Here is a 14,202-nt window from a genome sequence, read left to right on the forward strand (position 1 = left end):
TTCCTTGAGAACGCAGGTCCCACGCCTGACAGGTTTCGTTCGGGGAACACGTTTATTCAGAGAAATAAATATGGCTCTGGAAAGAGGTTGGATAGAGGAGGTACAACTGTCCCGCTGCAGGGTCAGTGTTCCGGAGTTTCCAGCATGTCCGCCAGGGCTCTGGAGAGAGATACAGGTTAGATAAGTCCAAAGTTAACTTAGGGCATTTAGAAACCGTTAACCCGCCCATTTCACAGATACAGCTCCAGAACGCAATAATGCATAGCGGGACAGAGCCTTTCTGGGCATTCAGGCTCATTTCCTTGTGAGAAAAACCCCTTGAACTAGCTCCCTCCAGTTTGTACTTACTGGTACAAGGACGAGGAGAAATAGTCCACGTAACTTCCTGTGGAAGAGAAGAGGCTTGAGGGGGAGTATTCCGTGGGCGAAATATGGGGGCCACTTTTCACTAGGTCCAGGATCCGGGCCGGCTGCGTACCTTTTTAATAATTCCTCCCCCAGGCTAAAATCCAACTGGGAAACCTCTGAAAGCTCCGCCCCTTTCTTCACGTCAGGGTCAGGTCAGCAGAGTTCTCCAGTAGCCTCGCCCCTGCGAGTTCTACTTGCTTTGGCTCCGTCTCTCCGCCCTCCACCCATTTTCAACTTTCTTTTAGTCCAGGCTCCACCCCTCCGAACTCAGCCCCTCCGCGAGCGCGGAAGGCGCCATCCTGGGGTTTAACCTAGGCCCTGCCCACACTTACCTGGAGTGCAGACAGTTTCGCAGACCAGAGGGCAGAGGTAGCAAAACTGGCAGTGCTGGGGGAATGCGGAAAGAGTGAGCAGGGTCAGAGCCTGAATTAGATTTAGGATTGGGGCTGAATTATGTCTGTATTAGGAGTATGGGTTTAGGTAAATTTTGGGTCAAAGTTGACGATCTAGGACGGGAGTGGGGGGTGGAGGGGTGGTCCTCAGATAGTCTCTGGCAACCCAGAAGCCTTGATGGGTGATCTCACCTGACACTGGTCACAGTGCTCATCCATGTTCTCCTCATCGCAGTGACATTTCTCACACTCAGTGCATCGCTGGGGACAGGAGGAGCCTTGTTAGACAGAAACCCTCACCTCATGTGGGTAACAGCCATCAGCCCACCCTTACCCACCGGACAGTTCCTCAGACACTCACCCCTCACGGTCATCACCTCCAACACTGAGCTCAGAGCCTTCCCCTCAAACCTGCTCCCCTGTTCTCTGGGTTCCCTAACTGGGAGGACCCACTTCCCCCAATCACTGGACTGAACTTGTGCTTCTCGACCCTCCCCCGATTCTCACAGCCTGTCAGTGCCCAGTCTAATCCTCCTGCTCCCTGATTCTCAATCCTCATAGCCCCAAACATACCTTGACCACCAATTTAGCTTGCTGCCCTCCTGTGTGGCCCCGGAAGCGTCTTTATTCACCCAAAACTGACCCTGTCCTTCCCTTACTCAGAGCCCTCCCATGGCACCCCAGGGCCCCTGGGACAAATTCTAAGCACAGTTTAATGGGTCGTTCTGGGCTGGGGACTACCTTGCAGAAGGAGCAGTAGCCACATAGAGATCCTGGCTGATAGTTCCCATACTCCTGGGCATCTTGTGGACCTGTGGGGACAGGATGGCACCAGTGACCCACGCTGACCTGACTCCTCACCCCCACCTGGCCGGGCTGCTTACCTGTGTCCTCACCACTCTCCTCTTCACTGGAAGCACCTCCAGTCATCTCCCTACTGGCCAGTGGGTTGGGAATGATGGTGAAGGGAAGCTCATCTTCCTCCAGCCCCTCCTCATCCTCTTGCTGGTCGTCTTGGCCCAGTGGAGCCTGAACCTCAGCTTTCTTCTCCCTCCTTTCTTCCTCATCAGCTTCCACTGCCTCTTCTTCCTCTTCCTCCTGGCTTAGGCTGAGGCCATGGCCTTCCTCCTCATCCTCCTGATCCAGGCTGCCATGTGGAGCACCTTCCTCTTCCTGCTCTGAACCTTCATCATCTTCTTTGTGGGAGCCATGGTCTTCTTCCTTGTCTTCGTCCTCTTCAGAATCTCTCTTTGTTAAGTGGCTTGTATCCTTGACCCCTGTGTGTTCTGGGGTCTGGTGGCTAAGCTCCTCTTTGATAGACCTGCTGTAGCCATGATCAGTCCCTTCATCTCCATAGTCTTGTTGGCTGTGGCTGGGAGCCTGATGATCAAGCTTGGCAGAGATGGCTTCATCTTCCTCCCTGGGGACTATGTGGTAGGGATGACCAAGGACTGCTTTTTTATGCTCATCTGGGAAGTCTTCCTCCTCTTCATTCTTGTGACCTTGAGTTTGATGGCTTGGAACATAGTGGCCGAACTTGACTTCAATCCCCTTTTCCTCTTCATCTCCATGGGGATCATGTCTGGTAGCCTGATGCCAGTGTTCAGTGGACACATCCTCATCTTCCTTATCTCTGTGTCCTTGGTGCTTGTAGCTGGCAACGTGATACTGCTCATCTAAGACATCCTCATCATCTTCATTTCTGTGACTTCTGTGCCTATGGGCTATGTGTTCATACTCATCACTATCTTCTCCATTGCCTGGGTGCTTATGGATGGCAATTTGAGGGTGATCTTCATCTGAGATATCCTCATCATTTTCATTCCTATGACCTTGGTGTCTGTGCTCCTGGTACCCATACTCATCATCATCATCTTCTTCTCCTCTGTGGTCTTGGTGTTTATGACTGGCAACAAGGTGACGGTGTTCATCTGAGACATCTTCATCATCTTCATTGCTCTCACTTTGGTGTCCATGGACCTGGCACTCATTATCCATGGAGACATCATCATCATCCTCTCCATGCCTATGACTAGAATCTTGGTGGTGGTGTTCATCTGAGGCATCTTCTTCCTCTTCATTCCTGTGGCCTTGGTGCCTGTGGGCCTGGTGTCCAGATTCATTGGAGACATTATCATCTTCTTCATCATCATCTTCTTCTCCATGATGACCATGCCTGAGAACCTGAGAGAGGTGCTCACTGAAGGCAACCTCATCTTCATCCTCACGTTGATGACTGGGCACGTGGTACCTATGCTCAGCAGAATCATCCGCATCCTCATGGCCTCTGTCCCCACGGACCTGCTGAACATGTTCTGTGAAGATGTCCTCATCCGAGATATTCTCATCCCTGACCTCGTGGCCTTGATACCTGTGGCTGTGGATTTGGTGCCCATATTCACTAGAGATATCTTCATCCTCATCTCCTTGGCTGTGGAAATGATGCTTGTCCTCTATGGAAACATCCTGATTCCCATCTCGATGGACTCCATGCCCGTGGACATGGTGACCAGCCTCAGCTGACCCAGCGACTCCTGCATTGTTCCAGTTGCTGGGACCCAGTCCAGCCCCTGTCAGCTGCTGGGTCATGGCTGGGGGGAGGAGCAGGCTAGCCACAGCCACCCAGAGGAGGGAAGTGTGCAGCCATGACCCATGGTGGCCCATGGGGACGAATGGGCAGGAAACTTTCTCCTAGTTCTGGCTCCAGTTGTCCCTGTGGTTGTTGGAAGAATGTTAAGGTTCGTTTTTCCTTTAGGGTCCGTCTCTCTTTCTATGTCTTTCTTTCGTTCTGTCTCTTTCTGTCTGCCTTCTTCTGGCCTTCTCTGCCCAGCTCTGGACACCCCTATGAAGTCTCCAGAACCCCCTGACCCCCCTCGGGCCCTCCCTCCCCACTCCCCAGCCAATAGGGTCTTTCCCCTCCCCTCTCTGTGGCTAAATTTACTCTCTAGGCCCTGAGTTATTCTGGGTCAGTCCTCTCTGTCCCTTCCTCCTGCTCCTCCTCCCAGCTGGGGGTGGTGGTGGTGGAAGGGTCTCTCCTTGGCCAGGGGAGGGGAGCCAAGGGGTTTGACTATGAGTTACCAACAAGCTTTTGTTCAGTAGCTGGAAAGATGAAGTTGGCCAAGGTGCGGGAACCTGGGGCACATCAGAGGGCAGGAGGGACATACCTGAGGGGAGGGACACCTGCAAATGGAAGGGCTGGGTGTAGGGGTATAGGACGCTTCCAGTTAGAATGGGATGCTTTGGTGAGAGAAGGTCGATATGGAAGACCCTGGAAGGGGGCAAAAAGGAGCCCTGCCCCCAACATATCGCAATGATTTCTTCTCCCTGGAACTCAGATCAGGGGGCAGGTGAGCCAGCCAGCCCAGGACTATAAATACAGCACTGGGCGGGAGGCTCAGGTTACAGAGCAGCTGTCCTGGCTGGGGACATGTGGCCCTGCCTATCTCTGAGTATCAGGATCTCCTCTCCTATCTGTCACTATTGCCCTCCCACTTTGGGGCTCCACCCCTCTATGGGTCTCCTGCTCTATGCCACAACGGGTCTACTCTGAGTCTCTGACCCCTACCTGAGTCTTTGTTTTCTTCCCTGAGTCAGTGTGCCCCCCCCCCCACAGTAGTGTCCCCATCTTTCTGGTTCTCTGTCCCTTTTTCTCTGGGTCTCTGCCCCCCCAACTCTTTCTGGGTCTCTGTACCCCCCAACGCTCTCTGGTTCTTTGTTCCCACCTCTCTCAGGGTCGCTGTCCCTGTCTCTCCGGGTCTCTGTCTCTTAGTCCCTGTCCCCCGTTCTCTCCGGTCTCTGTCTCTTCCCCCCCTCCCCCCCCCCCCGTGTCTCTGTTCCCCCCATCCCGGGTTTCTCCCTTTCTCTCTCTCCGGTGTCTGTCCGCCCCCCCCCTCGGCGGTGTCTCTGTTCCCCCCCATCCCGGGTTTCTCCCTTTCTCTCTCTGGATCTCTGTCCCCCTCTCTCTGGGCCTCCTCCTTTCTCTGTGTTGCTATCGCAGTCTTAGACCCACCCTTTTCTCCGCCTTCTGCTTACGCATCTCCCAGTCTCCCCGCCCCCGAGACCTCGCCCCGCCCCAGGCTGGGCTGAAAGTGGTGGATCCGGTTTTCCCTGGGCGGGTCTGGAAAGGGGGTTGTTGGGAGGGATGTGGGGAGCCGGCTGGGCTGTTCAGTTTCGGCAGTTGCTGCAGCATGGTGGTTCCCGAGAAGGAGCAGGTACAGCGGCGGGACTCTCGGGTCTGACGGAGCTGGGGCCCCGTCTCTTGATCCCGGGAGAAGAGAGCGCTGGAGACCCGTATTCCTGGGTCTGACGGAGGAGGGGAGTGGAGCCCTCTGGTTTCTTGGGTCCTTGGGGAAGAGCGGGTAGGAGGGCTCTGGGGCCGAGCCTCCTGAATCTGGGAAGGAGATCGCTGGGATCCTTGAGTGGGATGCGGAGTGGGTGACCTCGTATTCCAAGAGGACTGAACTGGGCCCCCCTCCTTCCGTCCCCTATTCCCATTCCCAGAGCTGGATTCCGAAGATCTTCAAGAAGAAGACCTGCACCACGTTCATCGCTGACCTCTCAGATACGGGGTGAGGGGTTCGTCCTCAGCGGTAGACTCGGGAGCTATCCGGGCCCGCTGGGTCCGCCCACAGTCGACCCCACCCTCCCCCCCCATTCTTGTCACTGCGGACACTCCCAAAGGGCACTCCCTGTGGGTTTGGGTTTGTGTAAACCGTAGCCCTCTAGTTGATTCCGACTTCTAGCGACTCTATGGGACAGAGTAGATCAGTTCCCAGGGGTTTACAGAAGCAAATCGCCATGTCTTTAGCCAGCGGAGCAGCTAGTAGGTTCTGAGTGACTTTTCTGTTAGCAGTGTAGCGTTTAAATACCAACGCTTAATCAGCGTCGCCAGGGCTCCTTTGGGGCTGTGCAGACATCCCCATTCCCGAATTGTTAGCTCAGGGTCAGTGTAAAAGCCCAAACACCCTTGTGTCTCTTCTGGTGTGTGTGTGTGTGTCTGTATCATTGTATCACTTTATTTTTTTGTCTGTCTCTGCTTCATTCATTCCTTTATGTTGTCAAGAAACTTTCATTAGGCATTCTAAGGGAGGAAGGCATAAATTTCAGGAGCGTGGGTGCTGCCAAGGTTCACCCTGTGTGGTTTTGGGTGAATCACTTCACCTCTCTGTGCCTCATCTGTTGTCTTGGCATAAAAACAGGTCCTATAGTTTGGGGTTTTGTAAAAATTAACCTAATGGTATGGCATTGTGGATTAATGCTCTGGATTGCAAGGTAGGTGGTTCAAGCTTACCAGCCACTCCTCAGAAATTCTATATAGAATCATTATGAGTTGGAACCGACTCGATGGCACTTAACAACAACAACAAGGATGTGTGTAAAGTTTCTGGGACAATGCTGGGTACCCACTGCCAAACCAAATCCACCACGGCCTCTCAACCCTATAGGACAGAGTAGAGCTATCCCAAGGTTATACTCTTTATTAAGTCTTGGTGTGGCGCTGTAGGATAAGTATTGGACTGCTAACCACAAGGTGGACAATTTAAACTCACCAGCTGCTCCTTGGAAACCCTATACAGGGCCTCTATGAGTCGGAATCGGCTAGACAGTCTTTATGGAAGGGAGCCCCTGTGGCACTGTGGATTAGACATTGGCCTGTTAACTGCAAGGTTGGCAGTTCAAACCCACCAGTCACTCCACAGGAGAAAGATGAGGCTGGCTGCTTCCATAAAGGTTCACAATTTTGGAAGCCCTACATAGTGTCTCTATGAGTCAGAATCAGCTCCACGACCGTGGGTTTTTAGTTTGGTTAATCTTTATGGAAGCGGACTGACTGGTGTGTTTGACTTGTCGACTTCTTGGTTAGCAGTCAATTGTTTTCACCGTGACACCACCAGGGTTCCTAGGGTACCTAATAAGCTCTGGGAAATAGAAGCAGTTCCTATTCAAAAGTTTTTGTTGTTGTTGTTTTTAACTATGTACAGATGCTTGCTGGGGTCAGGGACACGAGACGCTAGGCAGGGTGTCTGCTGCCCTTGAGGAAGTCCCTGTGTTTGCTAAAGGTCTCTAAAGGGGGTTCTGGCTTTCTGGTGTGGGAAAAATGTCAACATTCCTAACTTCTTGTAATTATTTGCCATTTGCAAGGCTGCAACCCTTTGAAAGTGGATCACCAGGCTGTTCCTTCAAGTTGCCTCTGGGTGGGATCGAACCGACAACCTCTTAGCTAATAGTTGAGTGCCTAACTGTTTGCGCCACCTACAGACTCCTAGTCCTAACTTTGTTGTTGTTGTTAAGTGCCGTCGAGTCTGTTCTAGCAACCCTGTATAGGATTTCCGAGGAGCAGCTGGTGAGCTTGAACCGCTGACCTTGCAGTTCAAACGGCTTTGCAGCTGGCACATTCACCCACAGCACGGCACCAGGACTCCATTCCTAACTTAGAGAGTATTTTATCATGAACATATTCTATCCGTGTCCACCCACTGTTATCAAGTTGATTCTGACTCAGTGATGTTATAGGGCAGAGTCGAACTGATCCTTATGATTTCTGAGGCTGTAAATCTACATGTCTTCCAGGCTCCCCACGGTTTGCAAGTGCAGACAGCCTCATCCTTCCGTGGTATAAAAGTGCAATAAACCAGTCAAACCAGTGTTTGTTAACTTGATTCTGACTCATGGAAACCCCAAGTGTGTCTGAGGAGAACTGTGCCATCGGGCTTTCCATGGCTGAGTTGTTTGGAGGTGGATTAATAGGGGGAGCCCTGGTGGTGCGGTGGGTTAAGTGCTGGTCTGTTACCTGAAACATTGGTGGTTCACACCCCATTGCCAGCCACTCTGTGGGAGAAAGATGTTGCAGTCTGTGTCTGTAAAGATTTCCCAGCCTCTGTCCTATGGGGTCGCTATGAGTTGGAATTCACTCAACAGCAGTGAGTTAGATAGCCAGGTCTTTCTTACGAGTCACCTCTGGGTGAACTGGGACCTCCAACTTTTCTGCTAGCAGCTAAGTGAGCGCTTAACTGTTCACGCCACCAGGGACTCCTGCTGCCGTATGACTTGAAAATTATGTATGAATAAACATATTCATTTATGGTCGGTAGTGTTGTGTGTCACCGTGTTGATTCCAAATCCTAAAGTGACGGAATCGAGCTGCCCCCTGGGTCTTCTAGTTTGTAATCTTTATAAGAGCAGATCAACAGTTTGGAGTTGCAGGGTGAATTTGAACCACCAAACTTTTTGGTTAGAAGTTGAGCGGTTAACAATTAAGCCACCAGACTGCCTATTGGGAACGAGTGCTTGACACTTTTGACAGATGGGAGAGATGTAGTCAGAGATGCACTCTGGCCTGGCCTGAGGAGACAGATACATGTGTGATCATTAGGCATGGAAGAGGAGATGGCAGCTCAGAGGAGGGATCCGGCTAAGACGGGAAGGGAGTCAGGTGTCACAAGTGGTTTTTGGAAAAGGAGAGGACAGCAAGATGCTATCTGAAAGATTACTTTGCATTTGGCATTTGAAGGGGAGAAGTGGAAAGTAATCCCGTAAATAGGGATAGCATGTGAAAAGTTCCCTAAATCACAGTGTGGTGAGGTTTGAAAGAGGATCCAAGGTTCAAGGAGCATTGCCGAGAAAGAAGGCTGCAGGGAGGATGGGGCGACACCATACAGAGTCTTGAATGCCGCCCTGAGGGGCTGGGACCTTTCTCAGGGTGCTGGGGAACCATGGGTGGTGCAGGGTAAGCTCTAGGTGTGGGAGGACACTCTGGGACAGTGTCAGGATGAATGAGTTTGAAAGGTCAGTGAGGAGGCTGAGGCCAAGGTCCAGGTAGGAGGGGAAGAAGCCAGAGCCAGGTCAGGACTGTGGGGACAGAGAGAAGGAGTCAGGACAGTGGAGGGGGTAGGAGGGTTGAACTGGGGACTGATAAGTATGGGAAGTCAGAGGGGAGGGGGATAAGGACGGCTTCTGGATATCTGGTCTTGTGACTGGGGAGATTGTGGGGTCCCCAACCCAAAGATGGGGAGCCTAGGAGAAGGAGCAGGCTGGAGAATTGTGGAGCATAGTGTGGGATGTGTGTGAAGGGATCTGAGGGGATCCAGGAATGTGGGGAGATCTGGGTCTGAGATGCAAGGAGAAGTCTGGGATCCAGGATTTGGAGAAGCTCCTGCTGGAGATGGGGAATCCCTGGGTGCTGCAAATGGTTAACTTGTGCGGTTGTTAACTGAAAGGTTGGTGGTTTGAATCCACCTAATGACACTGCAGTAGAAAGGTCTGGTATGATCTGCCTCCATAGACCCACAGCACTGACAAACCTAGAGCACATGGCTCTATTCTGACACACTTTGGGTTGCCATGAGTCAGAATTGACTCAAAGGGCATGGCTTGTCGGTTGTTTTTTAGCTGGAGATAGTAATGGAAGCCTGGGAGTGGGTGATAGGTCCCCGAGAAAATGTGTGGAGTCAGGAAGTTGGCAAATGGATAGTTCTACAACCATTTTCTTTCTTTCTTTTTTTTTTTTTGCCTGAAAGCATTTATTTTTTTTAATACCTTACCCACCAGTTGCTCTGTGGGATAAAGATGTGGTGGTCTGCTTTCATAATGAAACATAATGCTTACAGTTTCAGAAACACTCTTGGGCAGTCTTAGTCTGTCATATGGGGCCCCTCTGAGTCCGAATCAGCTTGATGGCAGTCAGTTTAGTTTTGGTGTATGACAAATGGGCATATTTGAATCACCACAGCCTCCAGCAAATACTTGCCTTTTCTGCCTGATCTTTCTTTCTTTTTTTTTTTTTCCCCTGATTTTTCTTTTCATTAAGTTATCTGCCAGGTCTTTGGGAACATGATCTCTGTAGGAAAGCTATTGTGGTAATCGCTCTGGGAAACACCTATGAACAAGGGAGGTGTAGAAGACAAAAACACAAATGATGAACCAGGGACAGAGCATAGCATGAAAGGAAGACAGCCGGTGGAAGGGGTGAGCCTGGCAAATGAAAAGGCTTTCCAGAACCTGTGTGGGCGGCTGTGTCCATGTGTCCAAGTCAGATGACACCTCAATGGAGACCATTGTATTTGGGGGCATGGAGGTAACTGACAATCTTACCTTGAGCAATTGCAGTTTCGGTTTTCACTGGGGCAGGTAAGAGGTAGAATTCTTCTCTACGTGTGCTGTCCAAAATGGTAGCTGTTGGTCCTGGTGGTGCAGTGGATTAAGCATTGGATTGCTAACTGAAAGGTCAGTGGTTTGAACCCAGAAGCCAATAGTTGGGAGAAAGATGAAGCAGTCTGCTGCCGTAAGAATGGCAGTTCTACTGTCCCCTAGGGTTGCTAGGAGTCTGAAGTGACTTGGTGGCAGTAGGTTTGCTTTGCGTTGGCCGCATGTGACTACTGAGTGCTTGGAATGTGACCAGTGCAACTGAGGAACTGAATTTTTTTTTTCTTGATTGTGAATTAATTTTAATATGAACAGCTCCATGTAGCGGTTACTTGCCATCCTGTTGATTCGGACTTGTGGCGCCCCCATGTATTGAGTAGAACTGCTTCACGGGGGTTTTTAAGGCTAAGACCTTCCAGAAGCCAGGTGTATTTTCTGAGGTGGATTTGGACTGTCACCCTCCAGTCTCTTTCTGACTAGTAAGCCCCACCTTTTTTCCCCCATAATTTTGAGTTTTGTTTCATGTTTTCCCCACTCTATCTAGTACCTTCTAATGGGATCCCTTTCAGAACAGTTGGTAATGGAAGCCAGGCAATATCTAATTCTTCCGGTCTCAGAGTCATGGAGTCTGGTCTCAGCATCTCAGGGGCACACGTTCCCTTCGTCCATTGGACTAACTGATTCCAAGTCTTCAGTTTCCATCACTCTTCTGTTCCCTGCACACAGAGAGACCGGCAGTTGCATTTTAGATGGCTGCTCATGAGCTTTAAAGATCCCAGTCACTACTCACAAAAATAGGATATAGACCATTGTGTTTGTGGACTCTGATACCTTACACTAGACTGTGTAATCTTTATGGGAACAGTTTGCTGAGTGCAGTCTCTAGCTGAGTTGCTGATGGATTTGAACTGCCAACCTTTTGACTAGTGGTCCAATGCTTAATCATTTGTGCCACCCAGGGACGGGCACCCCCATGTGGCTAAACCCATTGTCATCGAGTGGATTTCGACTCATAGCAATCTTAAAAGACAGAATAGAACTGCCTCACAGAGTTTCCAAGGCCATAAATCTTTATGGAATTAGACTGCGTCATCTTTCTCCTGTAGAGCAACTGGTGGGTTTGAACTGCTGACCTTTGAGTTAGCAGCCAAGCACTTAACCACTGTGTCACGTAGGTTCCTCCCATGTGACTACGAGCGCCCACTGGATAGCTTGACTCTAGACCATACCTCTGTTCTCTGAAGAAGTTTTATGGGGAAGGGCTGGTAGGAAGTAGTAGGAAGGGAATGAAAGGGTTTGGTGTGGGATTGAGATGTAAGAAAGGATAAACTGAGGCATACTAGGGCTCTGGAGTTAAACTCATGAAGGAGGGATGTAATTTGTTTTCTTTCTCTACCAGGAATGGGAGAGATTGTATTTGGTTCATCCTGTGTGTATCAGGACTCCTGGTGAGGCGCTGTAGGATAAGCACTGGTCTGCTAACCCAAAGATTGGTGATTCAAACCCACCAGCCACTCCTTGGAAACCTCACACAGGGTCTCTATGAGTCAGAACCAACGTGATGGCACATGTGTGTATTGGATGTCTGGTGGTGAAGTTGGGCTGCTAACCACAAGGTTGGTAGTTCAAAACCACCAACCACTTGTAAAGATGTGCAGCCTAGGAAACCCAATGGAGCGGATTGCTGTGAGTCGCAGTTGACTCGGTGGCAGTGGTTATACTGTATCAGGAATCCTTGCGTGGCACAAATGGCTAAGTGCTAGCCAAAAGTTTGGTGGTTCAAACCCACCTAGAGGTACCTCAGAGACAGACCAGGTGATAACTTCTGAAAGAGTCTAACTTTGAAAACCCTGTGGAGCAGTTCTGCTCTGCACACATGGGATCTCCATGAGTCAAATAGATTCCATGGCAAGTAACAACAAAAACACGTGTGTGGTGTTTAAGTCATTCTTTTATTGTTTTCATCATATTTGCTGCCAAATCCAGGTGCCACCTGTATTATACATAGATTTGGCAAAAGTGGTGAAGAAAATAATGACCAAATTACCTGTACTATTATTTGCATAGGGGTCCTGGTGTGGCGCTGTAGGCTAATGAGTCAGACTGCAAAGTTGTTTGAACTGCAAGGCTGGTGGTTCAAGCTCACCAGCTGCTCCTTGGAAACCCTATACAGGGGTCGCTATGGGTTGGAATCGACTCAACGGGCACTTACCAACAACAATTATTTGCATAAGGAGTCCAGATGTAGTGCTATCAGATAAGCTCTGGACTGCAGAGTTGGTTTGAACCACAAGGTTGACAGTTAAAACTCACCAACTGCTCCTTGGAAACCCTGCATAGGATCACTATGAGACGGAATTGACTTAACAACAGCATTATTTGCATAAAAACGAAAACAAACCCCAATGCCATCTAGTTGATTCAGAAGCTTAGCGACTGTGGACTGTGTGTAGGACAGTAGAATTGCCCCATAGGGTTTCTGAGGAAGCAGACTGTCCCATCTTTCTTGGATAGACTGGTAGGTTCGAACCACCATAACATTTCGGTTAGCAGTCCAATGCTTAACCCACTGCACCACCAGAACGCCATTGTTGTTACTATAAAGTGCTTCAAGTTGGTTCCAACTCATAGTGACCCTGTATAGGGTTTCTGAGAAGCAGCTGGTGGGTTTGAACCGCCAACCTTGCAGTTAGCAGTCCAGTGCTTATACTACAGCACCACACCAGGACGCCGATCAATTTATGCAATTTTATTTGCATAAAATTCCTTCTTAAATCGGCTCACTTCTGTTTACATAAATGCTGGCGTTCCCCACTGTCCAAATCCTTTCTGGAATCAGGGACCAAAGATATTTTGATGAAATTTTCAAATGAACCCCTCCTGCCCCAAGCCCTTACTAGTGGCTCTTTGAAACTGAGGTGTTGACCCTAGAGAGCAAGGGATATTTGTACAGTTATTTAGAGGAGAAAGTTTTACAGACTCAGTGTAAGTGGAAAATTTGTTTCAATCGCCACAACTGAAAGAAACAAATCATAGAAGACAGAGGCAATGAAAATCAAATAAAGATGTTTATTGCCTAATCCAGTTTCTGAGTGTAAAACCTGCTTTTCTCTGTTAATTACAGACAGCATTTGGAGGAGTGTATTTCCTTGCCATGATCAGGAGAACTGAGAAAGGAATGTGATTTCATTGTGTAAGTCAGGGTTATTTGAGGCTCTGAAGTTCACGTAGAGTTGGCTCTCAGCCTGGAACTGGTATGCAGTCCTTATTTTAGGCAACATTGTGTTGTTTCATTATTATTAAGTTGACAAAAGCAAGCCCTGGAGCCCTAATGGCCCAGTGGATTGATTGTTGGACTGCTAACCAAAAAGGTCAGTGGTTCAAACCCACTAGGCTCTCTGTGGGTGAAAAATGATACAATCTGCTTCTGTAAAGAGTTATAACCTTGGAACCCCTAAGGGGCAGTTCGACTCTGTCCCAGAGGACCACTCTGAGGTGAAATCCCCAGAATGGCAGTGGGTTTGGTTCGGTTTGGTTGTTAATTGTGTAGAGTCTGTTCTGACTTGTAATTACGGGGCCCTGAACCATCCATGGTTCATTGTCGTGGCCACTGTGTATTTTGAGTGTCTTCCAACCTAAGAGCTCATCTTCCAGCTCCAATGTTCTGTTGTCATCTATATTATTTTCATTGGCTAATTTTTAGAAATAGATAACCAGGTCTTTCTTCTTAGCCTGTCTTAGCCTGGAAGCTTCATTGAACCTGCCCACAGTAGGTTTGACCCTATTGGGTTGTCTTTGGAATATCTGTGGTATAACTTCCAGCATCTAAGACACACAAGTCATCACAAACTGACAGATGGGGCTGCTTATTTCATTGACTTCATAAATTCATGAAGGAGACTGGGTTTTTATTGTCTTCTTATTTGAGGAGAAAAGTTAGACTCAAAGAGCTGTAAGTAACTTGTCTAAAGTGAGTCTCGGTCTCTGTCCCCCTCTCTCTCTCTGGGTCTCTGTCCTCCTCTCTCTCTCTGGGTCTCTGTCCCTCTCTCTCTGGGTCTGTCCCCCTCTTTCTGGGTCTCTGTCCCCCTCTCTCTGGGTCTCTGTCCTCCTCTCTCTCTCTGGGTCTCTGTCCTCCTCTCTCTGGGTCTCTGTCCTCCTCTCTCTGGGTCTCTGTCCCCCTCTCTCTGGGTCTCTGTCCCCCTCTCTCTGGGTCTCTGTCCCCCTCTCTCTGGGTCTCTGTCCCCCTCTCTCTGGGTCTCTG

The 14,202-nt window shown here is 49.6% G+C and overlaps 2 protein-coding genes across 2 annotated transcripts in view; one reads left to right on the top strand and one right to left on the bottom strand.

Annotated features, from left to right (window-relative positions):
- Positions 1 to 122: 122 nt before the first annotated feature.
- Positions 123 to 3,464, bottom strand: HRC (histidine rich calcium binding protein). Its single transcript, XM_006868401.1, has 6 exons — positions 1,685 to 3,464; positions 1,542 to 1,612; positions 993 to 1,061; positions 741 to 795; positions 349 to 385; positions 123 to 159 (listed from the first exon to the last, which is right to left on the bottom strand). The coding sequence occupies exons 1-6, from the start codon at positions 3,462 to 3,464 to the stop codon at positions 123 to 125; spliced, it is 2,049 nt and encodes a 682-aa protein (XP_006868463.1).
- A 1,523-nt stretch (positions 3,465 to 4,987) lies between these two features.
- The window catches only part of TRPM4 (transient receptor potential cation channel, subfamily M, member 4), a 52,664-nt gene continuing 43,449 nt past the window's right edge, over positions 4,988 to 14,202 (top strand). The window contains exons 1-2 of the mRNA XM_006868402.1: positions 4,988 to 5,011; positions 5,301 to 5,368. Coding sequence (XP_006868464.1) covers positions 4,988 to 5,011; positions 5,301 to 5,368 — 92 coding nt within the window. The remainder of the gene's footprint in view (positions 5,012 to 5,300; positions 5,369 to 14,202) is intronic.

The sequence above is a fragment of the Chrysochloris asiatica genome, unplaced genomic scaffold (genome assembly GCF_000296735.1).
Source record: "Chrysochloris asiatica unplaced genomic scaffold, ChrAsi1.0 scaffold00116, whole genome shotgun sequence".
Lineage (NCBI taxonomy): Eukaryota > Metazoa > Chordata > Mammalia > Afrosoricida > Chrysochloridae > Chrysochloris > Chrysochloris asiatica.